Here is a 25664-nt window from a genome sequence, read left to right as displayed (position 1 = left end):
AAAAATATGTAAAAAAATATTTCATAGACACTGAAATATTAAAAGTCACTGGAGTTAATGATGATATATGTTGAATTGTCAGCAAAGAGACTAAATTTAAAGCACTCATGAATGAAAATACTGTCAAAATATATACAGTGGTCCCTTGGTTAACGAGCACAATTCGTTCCAGAAGGTTGCTCGTTAACCGAAAAATTTTTTAACCGAAACCATTGTTTCAATGGGTTTTTGGGTAATTGGTTCCAGCTCACCGAAAATTACATACAAACGAAAAATAAATGCAGTAAAGTACACTTACTTTGAGGTGTGCATGTAGAAGGCTCCTGGTTGATGATGATGATGGGAATTAGAATGGGGGTGGAGGAGAAGGGAGAAGAGAAGGCATTGGGGTGAAAGAGAAGTCACCCCATGCCGCCATTTCACCCATAAAATTTTAGTTCACTTCGTGTAATTCAAGATTATTTTCTTTAAATCAACACTGCACTGCGCTATATATCATCAATACAGTATATGTAAAATATATTTCAAAATGACCAATAATTTGACTGGAACACAGGAAAAAAAGCATTTATGTTGAAGAGTCTCAAACAAGATGTTCCTTCCTCTGAACCTGTAAACAAACTAACGCCAAGCTTGGTGTGTTGAGTGGCTGTTTGGCGCGCATAAAACTAGTTTTCTGTACAGTACTTCAATTATGTTCAATAATTGTTAAAATGACAAAAAAATTTAATGTAAAACTTTTAAAATGATTGAATAATACAGCCTTCTTGATATTTACTAAAATGGTAAGGAATTTAAGCCCTAGAACCGATTACTGTTTTGGCGGACTAATACGACAACTAGTGAGCAAGCGAAAACATGTTGAGGGGCGCTCGTAAGGAATTCGTTAATCGAGGATTTGCTCGTTAACCGAAGTGAAGAATCTTATAGAAGGTAATTCGTTAACCGAAATTTTGTTAACCGAGGCGCTCGTTAACCGAGGGATCACTGTATAAATATAAAAAATTATAAATTCAAAAGCAAACAATAGCATAACAATTCTTCAAAAGTGAGTGTGCAAGACATACTCTATGCATCATCTCTGGAGACAAGAGTACATAAAATGGGTAATGTGTGTCCCATCATAGTCAAACAATCAATACTTTTTTCCAGTAACAGTCGAGCTATATACAGCACTTGTGTATCAACCATTAACTATATGCAATGCATATTGACAACTTTCTATCAAAAATATCCTCCACTATAGTACATAAACATTTCACTCCCACAACCTGGAAGCCAGTACCACTTTCATCACTTGTAGTCCACAAGGTAGAATAATCAACAGTCACTCAAACTTGGTTTAACATATACAGTATACTGTCTACTGCATTTCAAATATACATGTGTTGTCCCATTATGTTTGAAATACTTCCTACTGTACTCTACTAACAAGCCAAATAACCTTCCACCTTTACACGCTTGCATGTTATAAAAAATTGCACACTGAACCATTGTGTATTATAACAATGTCTTTTTTACGAGCTTTTAAGAAAAATAAATATTTAAAGTTTCAGTTTTCATATGTTTTTGGAAGCTACATTTGGCCCTGGTAGAGGATAGTGACAGTAACATCTACTCTAGGGAGTAAAGTGGTACAGTATTTGGTATGGAAAATACTCATATACATTCCAAAACATGACAATTCACCCCATTTCATCTATTTGCATTCCTCTTACAACAAACTGTAAAGGAAGATGACATGAGTACAGTACAGCAGTTATTATCTAAGTCAATCAATTACTGTGTAAGAAATTTCATGTTAATGTTCATTTGCCCCCAGACGGATCTGAAAAGAAAATGGTCCACTAAGAAACTGAGAAGGAACAACAGTTAAACATATTAAATTGGTCCTTTTCTACCTAAATACTGTACAGTGGTAATACTCAAGACTCTAACGCCTGTATTATCAAACATCTTCCCTTGAAGAGGGTCATCGTGTTTCAACCCGAGTTTTAAACTAAATGAGACCTGAGGGACATCGCAGTACAGTACTTAACGGGGTGGTGTGGTGGTTAAATTAACTAATTCCAATAAAATCAATATATAATATTGGAATTAGTTAATTTTTCTGCCACACCACCCCGTTAAGTACTGTACTGTGGTGTCCCTCAGGACTCATTTAGTTTAAAACTCGGGTTGAAACACGACGACCCTCTTCAAGGAAAGATGTTGTTTAATAATACGGGCGTTAATACTCAAGATGCACGTTGACTCCCATAACCTGAGAAAATTGGAGTATTACTTGCTAAGAGATGTAAATTCTCAGTTTTTATACTTAATTTACCTTGTGCCTGTAGATGAACGCTGTACATAAAACTTGGTGCTTTAAACCTAAAACACAAAAATGGTGGCTTGATCCTGAAATTACATTCAAACCAAATTTGGATCAAGCAATTCTGATGAGGCAACATGTCTAGGAGGTAGGACCCTCAAGACTCTCTTGCCCAGACTTGTGTGACTGAGATCTTAACCCTGAAATGCCAGCCATCATCAAGTACTGTATAAGTTAGCTGTTGGGATGGTGGCCATCATCAGTGGATATTTCATGTTCCTTGCATGCCATTTTTTATCATATGGGATGAAGTAGGGAATCTATAGCCACCAGTTAAGGGTTAAACAAAAATATAATTCAATTTTTTTATAATAAAGGTACTTCACCTTCTTACCACTTCTGAAGGATACCCTTTTGGCACAAAGGTACACAAAAAAGTGGAGACGTCCAAGAGTATTGCTGCAAGGCATAAACATGAATGGTCCAATCCATTATTGCTTTTAACATCAGCCGTAAGAAGGTATCTAAAGTACCAAGCTCCAAGATCCAACTCACTTAAGCACTTTAGAGGGAGCAGGTAGAGATGCCAATTGTTTAGTCCTGACTGTTATAAAATGAGATCTCAGAATCAATTCACCATTTATAATCATATATTAGAACCTAGCTATTCCCAATACTAAAGCCAGCTATTAATAGGAGATAGAGGGTACCTGTATCCTCCAAGAATGTATGGGAGTGCCCAATAAACTAGCCCCTACACTGTGTGAGGCAAATCTGAATCTGATTAAATTTCAGATGAGGTAATCTGTTCTTTTACTTGTAGTCATTTGAAGAAGACTACTTAGTACTTTTACAGAAGAAAAATTATCCCTTGGAAGAGTACACATTAGCTTTCAGTAATAATTTTTGAGTACTTTTTCTAGTCCTGGTCATCCATAAATAGTTATGTAGTTTAGTTTATGAATTTTCCTGTAATTTCACAAGATGAAGATTAGGGGCTCCAAATTATCATGATAATTCTTGCCAAGCCCACCATGTTTGGCCAGTCTGGTCAACACCAACCTTTGTTCTCTCGATACACTTAAAGCCACTTGAAATTGTACAGTAGTACTGTACAGTACAGTATAGTCTGCATTTACGCAGTCAATTGAACCCGTGGAGGTCCGCATAAAACGAGAAACGCGTAAACGAAATAACATTACATATGGGATTAATTGAAATAGAGACTGGGCCGGCTCCCAAACTCCACTTTTTCCGACACAATACGTACCGGTACCTTGTAGTAAAAATAACATCATAATTTTATGATGGTATTGACGCACACATAATATCTAAATAAAAAACTACACTACTGTACAAATCTAAAGGTGTTTAACACTTACATTAGTAGAAGAGATGGGTCGGCACACGTGGATGGCGGCTAGTTCCGAGGCAGAGGGCAGATTAGTGGCCCTCCGGTGAATCACTATCACTATTCACAGAGGTTTGCAGGGCCTCCCTGACAAACCCCTCAAAGTCCATATCCTCACTGTCACTATCACTGACTTGGGCTGGCTGTGGTTGTGATGGGTTGCGGGCAAAGAAGTTCGTAATACTACGTTGACGACTAGCATTGATGTTGTTGAGATACATCTGGACATACGGCTCCATAATTTTAGACCGAAGGTTATTAGACACTTCATACCGATGCTTGACTGTCTCTTTGTCAAGCATGAGCTTGATTTTCTCCCCAACTCGATGACTTCCTTCACATAACCATGGCTTGGTCCAGGTAGTTCAAGGTTTCTCGGGGGTGGTGGGGGTCCAGCGGAAACCATTGTGAGGGGAATAGCGGGCACAAGAGAGAACAGTATATACGCGGAGAACTGAGAACAATGAGACTGGCCCGTCTAGGTCAGCGACTTCTTCCCTCTGGTGGCAGGGCACGTCATGTTACACTAGACCAATCAAAGCTAGCAGTGGAGGGAGGTAAGGATGCGTGGCCCAATCACAGTCCGATACGTCAAATGGCGTCAGCAATAACGTAAGAGCGACCTATTGCGCACCCTCCAGGCGCCGCTTCCCGCGTAAATGATGGAATGAACCGCGTAACTTAAAATTTTCATTCTGGCAAGGTGCCGAGTAAATGACCAAACGCGTAAACCAAATCTGCGTAAATGCAGACTATACTGTATTCTTTTTTATATAAATTATCAGCTAATTTAACCCACCCTTACCACATGTACAGTAACAAGTATAGCTTTAATTAGTGAAGTTTTGCTGTATCCACCAGTCTTAACACCGATAGAGAAAAATATTAAAACATATACGGCGCTCGGGGGAATTGTAACAAATACCCCTAAATCATTTTGTGAGATAATCGCGGTTCAAGATTCATTTACATATCCTTAAACTCGACTAAATTTCTCGTAATTTTTACATCAGTTTCATCATAATCATGTCGTGGATTACAGAGGTACACGGGAAATAAGTTAGAAATGCCAATTTCAACTGCAATTATCTCATAAAATCATTTTGGCATGTTCGTCATTCTTTCCCCAATTGCCTTAAATGTATTTCATGGGCAAAATAAAAACAAAACTAACAGAAAACACATTTATAAAAGGATGATGGGGAGCTAAGGATGCACAAGTGATCAATATATCCGGTTACAGTACATATACACTTAGTTACTGAGAACCACCAGGAGAATAAAAGTCAATTCCTTTTCATCTCAGAGAAGTGATTATTTGGGCAACTCATATTGGCTTCTCTTCTGAACTATCCTTAAAGTGTTAGCAGTAAATAAAAGATGTTTTAAAGTTTAAATTTCCATACCCTCATTGCCATGTGATTCTTCTGACTGTGGTTGATTTTTCTTCTTCTTCTCTACGTGGCCCGAGCAATGTTGACACTCGTCGTCTGAGTCCGAGCTGCTGTCGTTGATTTCATGTGGCTTCACGTAAACACAACAACCTGAGATGGGAGATTTTGAAAAGTAAACAGTACTGCAAATGGATTCACCAACTTTGGGCTTTTACATTTGCATTTATTTCACTTTGTTTTCCTTCTTGAGTAATTTGTGATCCTGTGTAATTAATTCTAGGGTCATCTGGTAACCAATGTCTCAGAGGAGGAGTCTGGGTTAATTTTACTACTGATGATCACATTCTCCTCATGTTAACCATCGTCAATAAAGCGCAAGATGATTATTTAAAACTTTTTTTTAAAGTGCATCTTATATGGTGGAAAATACAGTACTGTATTATTGTTTTAAGTTGTAATCAGGCATTTCAAATGTAACAGTGATAGCAAATACAGTAATAATAAAGGAACTGGGAAAATTACAGCAAATGAAGGGTTCATCCTGAAATTCCATGTTATGATCAGTGGTAAGGAGATGGTGTCATAAATCACCTTTGTTGTATCCAATATATCCATACAGTCTTATCCTAACTGAGTACTGCTTTTAGACTACAGCACAGTACACCAGAATGGTAGTTATTTAATTATTCCGTTAAAAAAAGCAAACCTCCTGAGAATCATTTGGAAAATTTATCTTTTTCATTGTTGAGATACAGTAGAAGCTTGTTATTTCAGCCCCTTTAGGACTGTTTTGGATTAAAAACCAAGGAAGTTTTCTCTTATGCCCCATGTTCAACCATGAAAGTAAAGGGTCTTTTAAATCCTTTCCTAAATCCCACACAATGAAATACGTACAGTGAGTTCTGCTATAACGCGTGTTTTGATAACGCGAATTTGCTCTAACGCGATTTATGAATTAGGAACGATATTTGTATAACGCGAACGCTTGTTTGCTATAACGCGATTTTTGCTTACTATTTCTCCAATTTTGTGGTATTAACTGTGAATATGGTAAAGAAGAATATCTCCAAGAAGCGTTCTGGTGATAGAATTCCCGGTGATGATCGTAAAAGAAAGGATATAACACTTGAAGAGAAGCTCGATGTTATCAACCTCAAAATCACCCTTCTCCCCCATCAAGTTACATTCATATTTTGTCAAGGTAAAGTATTACATTTACTGTATGATTTCATTATTAGATATGAATGTAACATTTATTTAGACTGTGCTATCCTTTGTGTTAGGCTAACTACTAAATTTTTTCGATTTCGAGTAATCTGCACCTAACCCTATTTTCTCCATAAGCCCTGTTATTTCTATTACGCGATTTTCTATAACACGATATTTTACAAGAACACAATTATCGCGTTATAGCAGAACTACCTGTACTGTAAAATGAAGCAACTGACATCTTCCTTAGGGCCAGGCACATGTCCCTACATTTGAAATATGATACAATCTTGGAAATTCGTCCCCAAACCCGGAATGGAGGGATTTTTCCTTGCATTTCTCAGAATGCTAAAAAAATATTTTCCCGTTACTGGATAGGAGATTCTGGTTAACGAAGAAATTACTGTAGTTTCTGTCGTAATTTGAAAAGCTAGATACCTGTATGTAAAAACTTGTCTTGTTAATGTGGCTCTTGGTAACAGCCACATTGAAGGTCAAGTGAAAAAAAAAGCACAGAAGTTAGATCCAGTAATAGTATATTTGTAATGGCTGAAGTAAGGCAACAGTATATTTAGGGGGAAACTATCTTGGTCCAGTGATCATTCTGTCTTATTTATATATCATCTCACCACTCACTAGCTTACTGTAATCTTGATCTATTCTTTGCTAGTATGTTACAAGTGATCGCGGGCACGTTCGTGCCCTTGTGAGAGTTTGAACGCTCGTGACAGCATACAGCGACTGAGGGAGTGCCAAACCTGCATGGTTAATTAGGGTGCGCCAAGTCCGTAGACTTGCATCGTTTTCCATCGTAAATAAAATTGTCAACTAATGCCTTCCTAAAGAAACCATCGACATGGGACCAGTTTGTTCCACTCTACGATTTTTTTTGCAATTTTTCCACCAAGTTTGATGAAAAACGATTGTGCCGTTTCGGCTGCCCAGAACAGACACACACACGCCTAATCCTATAGTATATTAGATGACCTTTATCGTCCAGTGTAAGTACACATGGAAACTGACTTATCTGAAGAACACTTGCAATATTTGGTAGTGTCAAACAAGATAACACCCTTCTCACATCTGTCCCAAGCCAGGAACTGAATCCAGGACACAATAGAGATTTTTGTGTTACTGATGTATACTACCAACACCCCAACAACATTCAGTTCCTTTGAAAAACTTTTTTATTATGACCGAGGTCCAACTATGATGACGGAAAGATAACTACCGTTCTGAGGTAGTCTAGCTGCTATAATCAAACATGATAAGGTGGATATCCTCGTTAGAACAAAGTTGACATACAGACCATGTATCATGCATGCACAGGTAATAAATTCTACAATTGTAAAAAATTAATTCTTTTAAGCCTCAGAACATAACTCCATTTACTAAAGCAGATGGTTAAAACAGATAGAAGGAACAAATGACAATGGGTGAGAGAACATCTATGTTGTTTCTTATTCCACCACCCTCCACTTTACCATGAAAGGTACTTTTAACTGGCATTATCACTCACACTTTGATTTCTTCTTGCCCATATTTTCATTATCAATTGTATCATTTGTCCAGCTAACCTTCTTCGTTCTTGGCTTGTGCAGCTTCAGCCTCACAACACCGCTAGAAACCTGCAATGTAAGCTCATAGTTTTAAAAACATTTCACAACAAAATACTGTATGAAAAAGGTATTGTATTCTCTTGTAAAACAAATGATCAAACTGAGTCTATGAAACTGAGGTTTATGACCCATGAAGTGCAAACTTCATGGCTTGTGTAGAACCAGTTGCAGGTCAAATGGGTCCCAGTTCCAACAGGCCATAACCAAAATATAAGTGTTAGGGCCTCTTGGGACTGGTTTCCAATTCTAATGGGTAGGCTCTAAGAATCCTGGTATTTAGGAAATAACAGATGCAGTACAATACACTACAGTAATTCCTGTACTGTACTTAGTATGAAATTACATTATGAAATACTCTGTACTGTACCTCACACAAGGTACCATGTACAGTACTTACATAATTATAAAAATTAGTTACATCACAGTACAGTGAACAATGACAAAAATAAAATAACAATTCTGATTACTGACAATAAATGCCAGCAAGTTGTGGAACCATAGCCAGCATGAGTAAATACACACTGCAGTACGATAATGGATGGAAAGGCAATCTGGTTGCCTATTGGTGAAGGAATGTGAGTAAGGGTCACAAACTGAAAGCCAGGTATCCTTGCCAAGGGGGTTGTAAGTCAGCAGGGTCAGCATGTAAATGTGTCCAGGTGGTGGTGTGAAGGTAAGTCTCACAATGTTGCACAGGAGGTTGTTAAACTACTCAGTAAGGTCTGTAGAAGTGTACTGGTGATACAGTGGTGGTAGAGGAGAGTGTTAGTGGTGTAAATAGTTGGTAGTGCAGATGGTTTGTGGAGTTAGTGGTGCAAATGGATGGTTGGTTTATCGGTATGTGGTGAAGATGGTTGGTGGTTCCGAGTCACTGGTGATCATACACCATGGTTTAGGGTGAGCATCTGTGATAGGTCAGTGTTTTTATAATGTCTAGAGATTATTTAATTAATAGTAAAAAATAAATGCTTATGGAGGAAATAATATACTTCAGGGATGAAATTAGGATGTGACCGCACAACAACAAGACTGACCTACTTCAGTTCTCCTCCACTACTGCACACTAAACACAATTTACACAGTTACAACCACATTGGACAGAATTACAGTATCCTACTTTTACACCTTTTCACTAAATGCAACACAACACACTATTCAAGCCTGACCTAATTATACACTCTTCCACCAAGCTGGACAGCAACTATACTAGCCTAACCTACTTTTTTATTATATATTTGCTATGATGGGCAGAACTTGCTCATTTCAACCATGCTGTGACCTTGACCAGACACGGACTGTAGTTTAATATCTGACCTACTTTCTCCTATCTAAAATCAGCTCATCCTTGGAGAATGTTCAACCCATCTGCCAAGTAAAATCAATGTGCTGTAGTTTTTTGCTTTTTCAAAGACAGATAAGGAAGCATGTGCTCCCTTTGGCCTCAGGACACTTTGTACTGTACAGGAGAGAGAGAGTAGAGAAAGTAGAGAGAGTAGAGAGAGTATATATATATATATATATATATATATATATATATATATATATATATATATATATATATATATATATATATATATATATATATATATATATATAGAGAGAGAGAGAGAGAGAGAGAGAGAGAGAGAGACTGTATCTGAAAGTAAAAGTGCCACACAGGAAATGTCAACAGCAGAGTTTCTGGCATCTAAATCGACAACATAATTGTAGTACTGTAGTAAATAGGTAGCCAGTAGTTGGCTCAGTGTTGATAGTTGAAATTGCCCTTTACATACATGTGATTTCTCATGACAAAACTATCAAGAACAATGGAGGGATCATACACAATATCCCACCCTCAACATTAGTACTATCTTGGTCCAGTGTCATTTAAACTACACAAGCAGTTGTAGGAAAATTATGGCCCTGAGAGCAGTGGGCTGGACAGGCTCAAGGTCTCCCTTCCCCTCATTTACATAATTATGTAATATTGAGTAAAGGAACCCACTATTTAGTTTATATATATATATATATATATATATATATATATATATATATATATATATATATATATATATATATATATATATATATATATATATATATATATATATATATATATATATATAAATATATATATATATATATATATATATATATATATAAAAGAATAAAATATAATATGGTGTCACTATCTAATAAGTGAATAAAGCAGGAAGGGTGAATCAGTAAATAGGAGCAGATGTGAAGGTCAAAAGTGTACCCAGGAACACTAAATAAGATGGGAAAAGTGTCATGGCTGGAGAAAGTATGAGAGGGAAGGGAGGGGCAATAATAATAATAATAATAATAATAAAAAAAAAAAAAACTTGGCCTCATATTAAGGCGAGCAAATGGTAACTTTCAAGATGTAAGACTTGATATTGCAAAATTAAATGTAAACTTACCTGAGAAAATACATACAGTAAATTAAAACAACAGTAATAAATGAATAAATCTGAACAAAGTAAAAATATCTACCTGTACAGTAAGTGTATGTAACCTGCATGCATAATATACTGTATACAGGAATGTTTCTCAATTAGCATAAAGTTGAAAGTGTTTGAATAGCTGTGCTTGTTTTATATATACTGTACTGTTCTAATGTTCTATTTGTGTTTGAATGTCAAAATTTAAATTAACAACTAAAATATATGTACCAATTCTACATTAAGTTGCCCTTGACATAGATAAGTGTGATGGATTTGATAGCATTATCTTATCTTATTTATTACACAGTCAAGTAAGTTATGGGATATACATGGAATTCTTCTTGCATACATCAATACAGTAGGAAAGAAGCACATGTGGAAATAAAATATTGTTTTATTACTCAACACAGCAAATCAATTTTTATCTTGCCTATTATCACAAGATATACCGTACACTTCTACACCATTCTCACAACTACCCGGTATATTTAGGTTATTAATCAACAAGATATGAGACAGACCACAGACACAATCAACTTCCACAAGAACTGTAGTCTTACCGAGTAGTACATGCACCTCAGTTCATAACTGTTTACTTAAAAAAAAAAGTTTTCTAAAAACCTAAACATGACAAACATAAAACAACAGACACAGACAAAAAATCTTTCTTCCTCCCTCATACAATTCATTAAAGAAGGAAGATAAAGGATCAAGCTATAAGCAGAGACTTGTGGGCCAGACCCATCACCCATAAAAAAGAAGGATTTAACACTGAGGTGAAACTACATATCCTGATGAAAGCCCAGAAAGTGTAAGAAAACAGCACTAAAATGAATTAACAGGAAACTCTAAAATTATAAGAGTAGTGTACATTATTATATAAACATAAACAAAGATTAATATACGTACAGTAAATATATAAATACACAAATACCTGTACAGTACTATATATGAAAAAAGCAGTTTGTTAAAAAAAGCTTATCTACCATAACTACAGTACTGTACATGTTCAGTAAAGTACAGTATCTGTCAACAAAAATCTTCTTTACCAAATAATCTATTCAACAGAATGTGTTAGTATTCTAAATATTACATGAAATTTAAAAATACTGAAAAGAGAAACTGGATAATCAAGCAACTGTCTCAGTGACTGTGTGCATGGTGGTGAGTGACGAGTCTATTTGTCCTCACCTGAGTTCGAGGAGTACAGGTAACCTATATGGTGGATGTAGAAGAATGATGACACATTGAAAAGTTAACTGTAGTAGACTTAATAATTAGGAATCTTACAGATTAATAAAGTTAATATACACTACAGGTATTAGCAGAAACTAATAATAAAATCAAATGATACATGTAGCTACTATGGTTTCCTGTTGGTTTAGAAGACTTTCACATTTCAGGAGGACTGCTAAATTCCTATAAACAAAACATAAAAATTACTTTTTCCTAGTTAATTTATTTTGATAATACAGGTACTCTAGGATACTGTCACCAAATAACCAGCTACTATACAAAAAATTTCTAAAGCAAAAACTAGTTTTTTACCTCAAAAATATATAAAACCAAGTGGAGGAACTACGTACAGTATTTTCATGTTATTGTTTTCAAAGTGGATATTTTGCCGTGACCGGCTAAGTTCCTACTAACGCTATTTTACCATGAGTGCGCTCTGATTGGCTAAGAACTTTGTTTAATATAAAGGGGGGTCTACCCCCCCCCCCCCAGGCAGGGAAGTTAGGTAAAGTTTGGTAGGTTATGTCAGGTTCTATTAGGTTCTCGTAAATGTTGCTTCTTTTATAATAATAAGACATTTGTGGAAAAATGAGCAAACTCGAACAACTCCTACACAACGATTGACTCACGGTGAAATAAATGCCAAATGCCACCAGAGTAACGGTCACATATTCTCGCGTTGTTCGCCGGTAATGGATGATTAGCCAATCAGAGTGCACTCACTGTAAAAAAGTGTTATTAGGAACTTAACTGGTCATGGCAAAATATCCACTACCTATCGTTTTAGTGATTTGTTTGTTGTTTTTTTACATGAACACAACACCTCACTGACTTGTTTACTTTATATGATTTGTTATAGACAAAATGAACTAACCAAACCTACCTATCCAAAAATGGAATTTTATTATTTTGGGTTAGGTTAGGTTTGTTTAGGTAAAGAACAGTATAGGAAGGTTACTGGGCAGCATTCCTTCAGTCACTGGGAAGTGTTTGTCAACAGTTGAAGCAGAAATGTGGTACCCATGGGTGATGGATCGTATTTACTGGACACAAAAACTACAGGGTGAGTAGAACTCCCACACAATTAAAATAATAATAATAATAATAATAATAATAATAATAATAATAATAATATATAATTCCTCCACCTGGTGTTGGATATTCTTGAGGTAAGAAACAAGTTTTCTTCTATAGAAATATTTTGTAAAGTTACTGGTTATTTGGTGATATCCTTGAGTATTATGTTTCTCTTATACCTTTCAGTGTTTTATTTAATGCAATTCATGAAATAGCTTAAATCACGATTAAAATATCACTTTGCATCTTCGTATTAATATATTGGTAATCCGTAAACACATTGCTCGTTTTAATAAGAGATGAATATAATATTCACAATCAACTAGCTACACTATTACAAGTTAACTGTAAATTATAATCAGTCTATTGACAATTGACCACATCAAAATACAGAATATTTATCTTTGAAATAACACACCACATTATCAAAATGAAAATATCCACTACAAGCAACAATATCTAGTGTACAGTATAGTCTGCCATTCAAATGTATTTCTAAACTTCCATGTATCACATACAGCGATTTACTTGCATAAATATATATATATATATATATATATATATATATATATATATATATATATATATATATATATATATATATATATATATATTTATATGTATATATATAAAACTGGTTCTTTAGCCGTAAGTGTATTTAAGGCATTAGGTCTCACTTATTTATCCATGTGAATGTGTTTCTCCAAGTCCCTGTCCAACACTTGACATAAATTTAACCCTAGGAGAAGTCTCACCTGTTCTTCAGCGCCGAGGTGTGGTGTCTCGGACTCTACCACGGTGCTGGACGACCCCGAGACAGCACTGGGTATTGAAGTAGCCATGGCCGAGTAGTGTAGATGGAGTGAGTTAAGAAGAGGAAAGACAGCCGGCCACGCCAACAATTACGAGAGAGAGAGAGAGACTAAGATTGAACCCCTCCTCAGTCCTCTCTTCTCAAGGTAAACAAAACTCAGCTGATTACCTGTGAACTGTGATCCGTTTTCTCTTATCAAACATCATTCTCAAAAGAAGGTCAATAGTATTTTGTCCTTCCTACACTAAAAAAAAACAACAATCAACCTTGAAATAGATGTGGATTTTTTTGGGCTTTATTTATAGATATGTATTGATGGACGATAGTGTTATATGTGATAGGTATTATTTTACCAAAGAACGAAAAATGGACATAATTTTCTGACGCAAGTAAAACCCGCAGTGGCAAGATGTAGGTAAACACTGCTAGAGAGAATACAAAAAAAAAGTAAAAAGTAAAACTGTCCTCTGTGTGTGATGGTGATCTTTTGGCAGGTTTTAGGTATGGTCGTGCTCCACTTACACTTGTTGAACGTCTTATAACCTTTAGTGTAGTAACCACAATTAAGTTATCAGTTCTTACCTGTGACAGTAAAGGGTATTTGTTTTTTTTATTTTACTTTTTATATAATTTGTCGGGTGGCAATTTGATATTTTGGCAGTTTCTAGAGTCTTGGTAAGAACCCAGATATCTACTACGTAAATTGTTCTTGCATCTCAGTCTTATGTCTTCATGAATTTTGTATTATTAAATAGTAACACTGGTAATGTTATGTGAGACAATACAGTACTAGATCTTTTGTCAGGGATATCAAGGAAATGAATGTTGTGTTGTCAGCCTGACTTGGCTTGGGTATTTAGCAAGATTTTAGTTTTTATTGTCATTTCATTTGCATAGAATATTTAGTAATACAGTAGTATGCCTTAAAGAGTATTATGACCTTTTGAAAATTGAGTACAGTATTTCATTACATGTTCAATAATATTTAAAGCTAATGAACTATTGCAGTGTCACTGGAGTTTTATTCTCATGTGATAAGAACAACATTTATGTTTTGCGATATCATGTTGTTATATAATACTTATCATTTGGTAGTGGATATATTGTAGGTACTGCAGCCATATGTGAAACGTTGATGTCCATTGGTACGGCACCCGTATGCACGTGCGTGGTGGGCTGACTATACAATGATAGTTACAGAGATGGCCTTCTTTACCTAACTTAACCTAACCATTAACAACATAATTAGTCAATACAACTGCCGTACCTATGTCCAGTATGTTATCATTTTAATGTGAGACTTTTTCGTTATTTTGTGGTATTAGTATTTTACTTTCATGGTAATAGTGTGGAACAGGGGTCTTAATTAACCAATAACTTAAGACATTATTTTTTATAATAGATAAGTTGTTTCATACCTCAAGAATATCCCCAAAACAGGTGGAGGATTTGCAGTTATTGTTATATTGACAACTTTTTTTTTATTCTAAGCACTAATTTACATTGATGTGCCACCTCCTGACAATGACATACAGTATTTAGGTACAGTTCTTATAATATCCGAGCAGGATAGGACTCATAGCAACGGACTTAAGTTGGATAAGTTTAGGTTTAAGAGGGAGATAGGAAGGAACTGGTTCACAAATAGGGTGGTGGACGAGTGGAACAAGCTTAGCAACTTTGTAGTAAGTGCTGGAATGCTGGAAAGTTTTAAAAGGAGGCTAGATAGATTCATGGATGATAGAGAGTGGTAGTAACTCAAGACAGGAGCTGTCATACACAGGCCAACCGGCCTATTGCAGACTCCTTATTTTTTTATGTTCTTATGCACTGTTTATATGAGCATGAAATATTTCATTGACAGGAACACCCAAACACTTCCCAGTGACCATTACATACTCATGACACTTCCAGCAGCTGTTATGGTATGTACAGTATACTGTATAAATGATTTATCATAAATTGGTTATGTTAGGAGTATTCCTAACATGTGAAGGATGCCATAATGTATTTATGCTTTAACCGTTGAAAACTGCTTCCCAGTGACCTTTCCATGCCTTACCTAACCTAATGTAAATTGGTAATTATTCTGCAAGAACCAGCATAGAATTTAGGCATGAGAAGCAACAATGGTAAAGGTGGAGCAGACAGTTAGCACCTGAATGTGTTTATATATCTTATTCATATTTTCCACAGTTGTTCTTTGAAAGATACTAAATAGTAAAATCGAAATGACAACATTGTAGTATTTGTGTTCTTTTTAGCCTGTCCTTTGATCATCAATTACTTGTTAGTGGGCAGGGAATGAAAGGAGAGGGAAATAACGGTAAAAACACTGCAAACACTGATCATATGGCAGTAAATTTACCTCTACCATAATTTTGGCACTGTTGAATATCTTGTGGTGACCAAGTTTTGGTTTATATCATCTGCTATGTGGAAACGTCCACGATCTTTGTTTACATGTCAAAAATTTAAATGCACAGGTTAGGTAGTTTAGGTAAGGTTCTAGTAGAGTCTGTACATTATCATTTCGATTTTCTTACTTAGTATCATCCAAACAACTGAAAATTTGGTGCCATTCCATAAAATCCTTCTGGTGCTAACTAGCTGCTCCACCTATATAGCAACTTTTTTTAATGTACAGTAGTTTTTTTATGCTGAATATAGTGGTGATATTGAAAGTTTGGGGAAATGTATAATTAGTGTATTGAAATATGACCCATCTTACCCTGTCAATTGTAATCTCACCAAAAGTGGACAGAGATTTAAAACAGAGGGAAAATGTGGGTTTAAAAACAACCAGAAGAACCAAAATTAATCTAACCTAACCATATTTGGTCATTATACTCACCCACTGTGGAGGAGGATAGGAACTAGTGATCTTCTTGGGGGAAGTTGTTATGGTGGTTTTGGAATAATAGCCTGTAAATTAACCTACCAAACTTGACCTAAAATAAAATACTGTACATTACTTCCATCCTTGGATGTGTAGGCCTGGTTGGTTTATCTTATTTATGACAAATTATATAATGTGAACAGTTAATATGGCATTGACACATTCATTTTCTGGATTGAAAAATCACAAAAATAATATTAAAAAAATTGCAAATTCCTCCATCAGGTTAGGTTAGGTTAGGTTAGATAAGGTATGGAAAGGCACTAGAAACCATCTGGTTGGACACTGGGATGTGTTTGTGAAAGTTTAATGTACAATATATGGAATTCTTGGGTGGACGGAGCATATTTATTGAAAACAAGAACTAAGAAAAGCCAAAATGACAAAACTTGCAAATCCTCCACCTTTATTTTGAAACTTTTAATTCTAGAAAAAAGGGATGTGTTGCATTCTTGTTGGTGTAAATCGGGCATATTTTATATTCAATAAATTGTTTAAAAATGTGGAGCTCTTTGAGTATTGTCCTAATTGTGTTCCAATGTACAGGGGTCCCTGACTTACGAACACCCACCGATACAAGGGGGGTTTAACTTGAAATTTACAGTATTTTATTTACCTGATGACAAATTTTTGTTTTTTCATTTACTGTATTTTGTCATTCGTTTTCTTCTTCTGTTTTAAATGATTTTAGATGTACATAAGGACTTAGGCTATGATATAGTGGGAATTTAAACATAATTCTGTAAGTGAGGTATGCACATAGCGTGTGTTCCGACTTATGTAGAAATCAGACTTAAGAATTTCCTCAGGAACGGAACCCATTCATAACCCGGGGATCTCCTGTATTTTGAAACTTAATATATGTACAGGGGTACTGTACTGTACTGAACTATACTGTATACTACTTCTTTTAAAAATACAGGTTCAGTTGGTTCATATGATCTTTAATATACAGTACTTTATGCCTTAAGATTGAAGCCTAACAGCCACAATTTAAAAGTGGTTGATTCAGAAGTTCATTGATTTTTTATTTATACAGTTCCTCTTCCTTTCTCTTTCCTCTCCTACTTTCATAGATTAATTTTCAATCATAAACTTATGAATATTTTCCTTGGTGTAGAAATATTCCTTTAAGTATTTTAATAGGGTTTGTAATCTGTCATTCTGTATTTTTCAGAACTACCAGCCACAGTGAAGTCAGAACAACAAGCATTGCCACGATTGTAGTACAATGATAAGCTATGAAGGTATACAAGATACAGTGACTGCCATTCTTGTGATAATTGTTGTATCAATTGTGATAGCAGCGGCATGGTTGTCAACAAACGTGAGGGAACAACCATTGGTAGCTACAGCAGTTGTTGTATTTCAGAGTGGAAATACAGGGGAGGGGGAAAGAACTCACAGTGATAGTGGTCAGAGTGAGAGAGAGACTCAAGGCAGCAGTGTACAAGAAGGGGAAGCCACAGCTGTAAGGTCAACTTCTCAAATGAAAGAAAGTGGAGAATCGGAAGTCAGTGATGCAGCAGAAATGGAAGGGCCACAGAGAACTGGTGGAGAACTGACAGATGGGAGTCAAAACGGGGAAGTATGTGATATGAGCACACCACTGTCAGATGAAATTAGTAAAAGTTCTGTTCAGAAAAGTGATAATAAAGACAATACCACCACATCAGGAAATGCACAGTCAGATCAGTGTCTCAGTCAAGGAGCAAGTGAAGGCAGCATCACAAATCAGTCCACTGATTCTTCTATTCCGTCCCATGTATCACCTTCAGAGAAACTGAGAGAAAGCATACCTGAGATGGAGGTCCGGAAAAGAAGGTTACAGCAGTTCATATCCATGGGAGGGAGTACTGCATGTTCAGAAACCCACTCCGATGCATCTTCTGGTATTGCTTTGGAACCTACAGAAGTAAGAAATGAACAGAGTTGTGCACAAGATAAAATTAGTGCAACTTCAGATAGTTCTGTCGGAGAAGAGGCATATATTCCCGTAGTCAAAACCACCGAAACTTTTTCTTCCTCATCGAGTGCTGCAGATGCTACTTCCTCTCTGAAGGAAGATGGGGAGGATAAGAGACCACCTGGCAGTATAAGAATTCGCCTGAAATTCCTTGATGAGACTCAGAGATTTGTATTTGCCCTGCTGACTGAGCAAGTTGGAAGCTTTAAAAGGTAAGAATAAATGTTGATTACTGTACTGTACTACACAATGATAGTTTTCAGGTGACACAAGAAAATTTCTGTACTATTATGGCTATAGTGAACAATTTTATATCATTAAGGAAGATATTGAGTTGAGAAGGTACTGTACTGTGCTTTACTTAAGAACCCAAGAGGCTATATATGAAGCAAAAGGTTCCCAGTTAATTTTATCGAAGTGTCAAATATTTAGACCAGATGACCTCTCTTATGGGAAAAGAGCATGGTTGGATATTAGTTTACATAAAGACGTCTGAGGTAAGCAAATACAGAAAGTCACTGATTTACGTCATAGATGTGTTCCAAAAAGTGAGATGGTATATAGACACTATATTCCCAGGGCACATTTTCAGTTACGCTCACCTTTTCAGTGAACTTCATACAGTAGAGCCTTTCATTATGCACGAACCAGAGCAGACTACTAGCTTTGTGTTATAATAGCATACTAACGTTCTGTACAGGTTAAAAATATATTACATCTTTGAATACTCATTTATTAAACATAAAAAAAAATATCCTTAAATGATGAACATCCTGAGCAGTGGCAGTCCTCTCAGCTGACTGAAGGTGTGATGTCACTCGTGAGGGGCCGCCAGATTGTGACACCATGAGCAATGGGAATGCCATAATTATCACTTAAATAATTGAAACACATACACTTAAACTACACTTAAACTAGCCAAGTACCGTACTGCACCGTATGTCCAAAGGCACATCACTTTCTTATGTGACATCACTGTCATGGTCACACCTCTGCCTGTCTTTCTCCAGATTCCACACTTCCTGAATTTTCACGTCTAAACTAATAGAAAGAAAGACGGGATTTCTTGGGTGCAGTACCAGCACGTCGTTTTCCAAACTTCTTTTATTTTTTATTTATTTATTTATTTTTTATGTTGGGCTGAAAAAATAACCCATGGAGCAGTGCTAGTTGTTGTTACCAAGGTAGAAAGCGTGAAACTGAATTTTGGCAGGCTGAGAACGCATGGGTGAGGCGGGTGGGCGACGCTACCTTCTCACCACCACACTGGTGCGTGCGAGATTCAAAACTACACTACTGTACTGTATATCATATTCAATGACTTGGTCAAATACTGTATTGTACCCTAATTATCAATGAATGCCTGTAAAAGCACCATTTTATCATGGGTAAAGGGTATGATTAAATATTGGCTTACATAATGATATCTGAGGTTAGCAAATACAGGGATCTGAATGGGATATACAGAACTATCAATTACTGTATGGTGAATGATATTTACACTTCCTTTTGGTGGGACCAGCAACTGGGGGCAGATGTATAGTATATTACCTGAAGTACAGTATATACAGTATTATATACAGTACTGGTAACTGTCAGATCACATTAAAGTTTACTGTTTAAGTTTGCCATGATGATTGTGTGCTATACCTATATTTCTTTCCTTTCGGGACATTCTTGTCTCAGGTTGTATGCTCAAAGTTACCTATTATGAAAGAATACAAAAAAGTTATTTAAGCTCATTCCAATAGGCAGATGGAGGATTTGAGTATATAATTTGCAGGCTGCAAATAACTTCCTTGTAGTTACCTACAGTACATAATACAATCCTGTATATCCTAAAATAATGCGTTGTTATCCTAGGATAGGTAGGTTTTGTTGGTTTGTCTTATTTACAGTAAAAGTGCTGTCTCTGCATGCAGTGATGCCAAACTATTCACTTATGTTGACTACCATTTTCAAGTAATTCCATCATTTTATTGCAACTGCTCTCTACTGCCACCCCAAAAAAGTAAGATAACAAAATAAAACCTTTATTTTCTAGGATGTTAGGTCAGGTTAGGTAGGTCTGCAATAAATCTTATACATTGCTGCTGGGGAAAGTCGGTTTCGAGACAAAACGGCCCCAATCGAAAACAGCCCAAACCAGAACGGCCACACCCTGTGACCAAAACGGCCCCATCCTGTGACCAAAATGGCCTAACTCCAACCTAACCTAACCTAACCAAAACTGAGCATGATAGTAAAAAGAAATTAAAAATAGAAAAGAAAAAGATTATATTAATCTACACCATGGAGATGCCTGATAACAACCAGGACACCATGCCATCAGGTAATCATGGCTAACTCACGCAACCATGGAAAATGGCCATACAACAATGATAATTATGAATGTGTATTATTGTTTTGCTTCTTTTCTTTTTTTTTTACAGACAACACTTCTCCATAGAAATGGATGCAAATCGACGCATTCGACTTATTTTCAATGGTCAACTCTTAAGTCAAGACAATTCAACTCTTGCACAGTATGGCTTGTTTGACAATTGTGTGGTACACTGTCATGTGTCACAACCACAGCAAATGAACAGAGGTCAGTCAGGGGAACTGGCAGCACAAGAGGAAGAAGAAGCCTACGTCTCAGGACTTTTGGTAAATGCCTTTACAGTAATAGTGCACCTCATTCTCAGTAATTCACCATGGCTTCATATTATTAGTTTATGTATTTTATCACTAGCTTATTATCCAATGAAGGAGAGAATTGTCAATTGTTGGTGATATTTTAGTCAATATGTTACCCAATCTAAGTACAGCAGGTCCTCGAACGCCGCCGATACGATCAGGGTTAAATCTGAAATTTTTAGTATTAACTGTATCTTGTCATTTTATTTCTTTTTTATCATAAATTAAGTGATTTTAGATGTATATAAGGACTTAAGCTATGATGTAGTTGGATTTTAAACATTGTTCTGTAAGTATGGTATGCACATAGCATGTATTCTGCCTTGCTTACAAATCCGACTTACGAACGTCCTCGGGAACGGAACCCATTCGTAGCCCCGGGACCCCCTGTAGTTTTATGGCTTCGGGTCAATTTGAAGAAACTTTTGAGATTATCCAGTCTGTGGGTTGCAACCTAGTCTACCCACAGCAATGATAGTTCTTCTTAATTTAATCAAGTAGTACCAATACAGCTTGTGTTGTTGGTCCACCTGTGATCAGCCCATAAGAGATCAGGGGAAAAATATGGGATTTATTTAATATATTCTTCAGGAAGTGAGAACTCACTGGCCTAGATACCCACACCAAACATTTAAGTTCACTTTTCCAACTTACAGTACTAACTTAATACTGAAAACAGAATTATCCATTATGACTAGTAAATACAAACTGGTGCTTGGCAAGTCTTCCTAAACAATACATGTTTGTCCATGGGACTTCTAAACATTTTCGTTTTTCAATTTGAATGAAAATATGTATAAAACCCCGTGTCTTTTTTACTCCATAGTCATTGAGCATTCTTATAGTGTATAGTATGTAGCTATAACTTACCTCACTTGAAGCAATGGGGAAATAGCTTTGAATTCTCTGACGTATTCTTCCAAAGTTTCATTGTCCCTGTCCGTTATCTCTGAAGGTAGCTAATTGAAGGACTTCATCTTTTTTTTCAGTTTGGTAAAATAAGTCATGACATTCTTCCAATTCCTTGCAAGTGATTATATATATTATTTTTTTGTTTTGTTTTAGGCACCCTTACTGTACTGTGTGATGGTTGTGATGTGGTACCTTCGCTATGAATATGGACACCTCTTCAACACGATGTCAACTGTCATTCTCCTGTTTCTCACGGCTCTGCTCTTAATTTCTACGTACCTCCTCTACATCACGCAACATGTGCCTGACAATGGAACTTCTGCCCAGATATCAGCACGTCCACAAACTGAGACACAAAGTACATTATAAAAAAACTACTGAATATATAATTTTATTTAGAATGTTTCAATTTGTCTGATCATTTGGATTAGACTAAATTTAATGTGGTGATGGACAGTAGTATCTGAAGGTGTAACAGTTTTGCATTCTACACCCATAGAAAATTCTGAAGCAAGAAAAAATCTTTAGCATATAAAGTGTTTGATTTATGAGATTGTTTGTTTACTTTTTTACAGTTTATTGTGCTTGTATATCCATATACTTTGTGTCATACAGTTAAAGATCTCTTAGCTACTGATGTAGATAACATACAGTGTAATCAAAATGCATTGTTTGTGAATGGCAGATGGAATATATAGAGAATACAGAACAGTATAGCTGAACAAGCTATTTTATATTGGAACAGTAGCCATAAACTTTTTTATGGTATTTCTACTCTGTGCACTGCACCCTTCCACTGAATGAATGACTTTTTTTCTGTGGTGTTGAGTGTTGAGTCCAGTATGTATCAATGGAAGTAGCACACAGTAGAATAGTACCTAGGCTTGGTAAATACAGTACACTGTACCTTTAACCTCCAAGTCGTGTAAGTAAGCTCTGACAGTCTTCTCAATTGGACTTAATAACATGGGTTTTCAAATTTCTCTCTCACAATTTATCTAGCTACAATGAATGTCTGTCATACCTCATGTAGGCTCAGAATCATCATAAATTTTAGTGAATACCAAGGAGAATAGAATTTTGTTTGGTGTGCAGCTGTGTAGGTTATAGCTATGGTTATTAAACTTGCCCTTGCATATGTACTTCAAACCACAGTACCATCAACCTACCTGACACACATAAACACAATTCTCTGTTTGAAATCAGAAGTTATCATTATATAGTACATCACCGACTCATGTTTTTATGGTCTTTACATTATATAAATTTAGCACCATATAATTTTTGCTAGGAACATAGGCATTATTGGGTATTCACTAACTACAGTTTGAAATGATATACATGTATGTAGTACCATACTTTGCTCTACAACTTGGCCAGGAATTATTTTAGATTTATTTACCGGGTATTTATTTTTGGCGTTTTTTTTTTTTTTGCTCTACCTAAATCTGATATTACTTTTCCTTCATCTCAGTTTCTTCTGAGGGAGTTTCTGCCAACCTAGAACATTTACATTAACAGATTCATTGACAAGGAGTGATGTGATCTGTTTATGAAGATTGAAGCCATAAGTTCCTTTATTGTCTCATTAGTAAATTACTCTCTTATAGTGATCATTTTCATCTGCAAGGGTACTTTTTTCACTTTGTCATTTGAAGACATAACTGATTGTTCATCCACTTTTAAAACTTTCTTATTTGGAATCAATTCAAATGAGATGAGTAATGAAGCTTCATATCAGATATTTCTACAATTTATTGTCCTTTCTTTTGCTAGGGGAGTTTTCTCATCTCATATATTGATTATTTCCTACAGAGATTTTCCCTGTGTGGTGGTTACTAGGATTAGCCCAAAGAACTATTGTTTTCATTAATATCCCTTGCACCTGAAGACAACTCATTTGTTTCCCACCTGTCTGTCTTTCTGGATGGCCAGGGACTCATTCATCCTGAGAATAACCATTTTATAATATTGTACATGAGTATATATATCACTGGTCAAAAGTCCACAATAGTAATACAGGTAAACCTCCAGAGTATTTGCGATGGGGTTAGGGTCCTGAAAACCTCATTGCAGGTCGAAATATCATAAATTAAGTTCATTATAACTTGGGGTTCAATGGGATAGATTCCTGGCTAGTCGGACACTCATATGTAGTATTCCTAGAATACTACTATAGCACTACAACACCATTAAATAACATTCACCACATCATTAAGAAGATGTCTAGTCGTCATCACATGTCCCCTTCAAGGCTAAGGGGGCTCTTAAGGTGGAGTGAAGACATCAACCTGAGTCCCACACAGTCTTTGGGGAATCTGAAGAGTGGGGACTGGAGGTGTAACCTACTTCCTAGCCTTAAAGATAATGAACAAAACACTTGCCAGACATTTTCAAAGTTACACTGCTCACTTCACAGTCACAAAAACACGATTATAAAGATGAGGAATCAATTCTTTTAAGAAAAAGCCTAAGAAGTGTTGCGGTGGAGATGTGGGTTTCTTGTTACCAACCTAACCTGATTAATGTCAAGTGGAGGTGGGGTGGTCTCATGCATTGCGTCAGGTCACCGGGTGGTCTCATGCATTGCGTCAGGTCACCAGGTGGTCTCATGCATTGCGTCAGGTCACCAGGTGGTCTCATGCATTGCGTCAGGTCACCGGGTGGTCTCTTGCATTGCGTCAGGTCACCAGGTGGTCTCATGCATGCATCACCAGGTGGTCGTCAGGTCACCGGGTGGTCTCATGCATTGCGTCAGGTCACCGGGTGGTCTCATGCATTGCGTCAGGTCACCGGGTGGTCTCATGCATTGCGTCAGGTCACCGGGTGGTCTCATGCATTGCGTCAGGTCACCGGGTGGTCTCATGCATTGCGTCAGGTCACCGGGTGGTCTCATGCATTGCATCAGGTCACCTAGTGCCAGGGTGTGGGATTAAAGGGTCTCATGACCTGAAGATGTCTTGAGTGCAGACAAAAGCTGAGTAGCAAATATATTTATGGCTAGCAAAAGAGTTTATGAATTTTTATTCACACCACCTACTTTATTTGTGTTAGAGAAATTAATTTGGTACCATTGGTACTGACGAATGCCCGCCGATACGAACGAGGTTAAACTTTAAATTTACTGTATTTTATTTACCCGATAATTTTTTTTTGCTTTCATTTTAGATGTATAGTGGGATTTTAAACATTATTCTTTAAGTACTGTATGCCATTCGGAACCCATTCCTAACCCGGGGACTCCCTGTATATGGAGATGCTTTCTTGGTGACTTTAGTTTTTACCTACGAAATTAAATACAGTATTGCATATGAAGGGTACAGGTATTAATAAACACAGATTATTACAGTAACTTATCTATACTAATTAATGTACCTGTATAACAAATACAGTACTGTAAATAATATTGCATCATGAATGAGTTACAGTAGAATGAGTGAGAGAGGAGTCAGTGATATACACTAGGTAGGAAGCAAACCTTGGGGGGGGGGGATGAGGGGTCCCACGGTCACTTTCTCCCCCCAGGGTAGCTTTCCTCACTTCACTATCTCCAATACTCGAGCATCTGATAATTGTGATTGAGAGATGAATTGGATACCATAATGATCCTGAATAAATTCTCTACCAGACTTTTCCAATAAAAGACCCTTAAACAAAATATTTTAATATAATATAATTATGGGG

General features: G+C 36.4%; 2 protein-coding genes across 8 annotated transcripts; one reads left to right on the top strand and one right to left on the bottom strand.

The window, feature by feature from the left end:
* Positions 1-904: 904 nt before the first annotated feature.
* On the bottom strand, positions 905-13595 carry LOC121858653 (E3 ubiquitin-protein ligase PPP1R11-like). The gene is made up of 4 exons (XM_042355210.1): positions 13466-13595; positions 7848-7956; positions 5132-5269; positions 905-1828 (listed from the first exon to the last, which is right to left on the bottom strand). The coding sequence occupies exons 1-4, from the start codon at positions 13550-13552 to the stop codon at positions 1809-1811; spliced, it is 354 nt and encodes a 117-aa protein (XP_042211144.1). The 5' UTR covers positions 13553-13595; the 3' UTR covers positions 905-1808.
* On the top strand, positions 13534-24992 carry LOC121858652 (transmembrane and ubiquitin-like domain-containing protein 1). Of its 7 annotated transcripts, none has more exons than XM_042355209.1 (6): positions 13534-13669; positions 17601-18601; positions 20822-21038; positions 22134-24553; positions 24584-24665; positions 24709-24992. In XM_042355209.1, the coding sequence occupies exons 2-4, from the start codon at positions 17655-17657 to the stop codon at positions 22347-22349; spliced, it is 1380 nt and encodes a 459-aa protein (XP_042211143.1). In that variant the 5' UTR covers positions 13534-13669; positions 17601-17654; the 3' UTR covers positions 22350-24553; positions 24584-24665; positions 24709-24992. The 7 variants fall into 7 exon arrangements, with proteins under 7 accessions (XP_042211143.1, XP_042211142.1, XP_042211137.1 ...); XM_042355205.1 differs by lacking the exon at positions 13534-13669 and adding exons at positions 13985-14025; positions 15389-15449 and having other exon boundaries at positions 22134-24665; XM_042355208.1 differs by having other exon boundaries at positions 22134-24635.
* Positions 24993-25664: the final 672 nt, after the last annotated feature.

The sequence above is a fragment of the Homarus americanus genome, unplaced genomic scaffold, assembly GCF_018991925.1.
Source record: "Homarus americanus isolate GMGI-L3 unplaced genomic scaffold, GMGI_Hamer_2.0 scaffold74, whole genome shotgun sequence".
NCBI classification, from domain to species: domain Eukaryota; kingdom Metazoa; phylum Arthropoda; class Malacostraca; order Decapoda; family Nephropidae; genus Homarus; species Homarus americanus.
Note: the sequence above shows the minus strand (reverse complement) of the source record. Positions and strands in the feature narration are given on the sequence as shown.

Coding starts and splice junctions, on each gene's coding strand:
- LOC121858652 (XM_042355209.1), top strand. CDS start 17,655: ATGATAAGCTATGAAGGTATACAAGATACAGTGACTGCCATTCTTGTG. Junction 18,602..20,821: donor CAAGTTGGAAGCTTTAAAAG/GTAAGAATAAAT, acceptor TTTTTTTTACAG/ACAACACTTCTCCATAGAAA. Junction 21,039..22,133: donor CCTACGTCTCAGGACTTTTG/GTAAATGCCTTT, acceptor GTTTTGTTTTAG/GCACCCTTACTGTACTGTGT.
- LOC121858653 (XM_042355210.1), bottom strand. CDS start 13,552: ATGGCTACTTCAATACCCAGTGCTGTCTCGGGGTCGTCCAGCACCGTG. Junction 7,957..13,465: donor ACCTCGGCGCTGAAGAACAG/GTGAGACTTCTC, acceptor CTTACATTGCAG/GTTTCTAGCGGTGTTGTGAG. Junction 1,829..5,131: donor AGAATCACATGGCAATGAGG/GTATGGAAATTT, acceptor TTTTCTTTTCAG/ATCCGTCTGGGGGCAAATGA.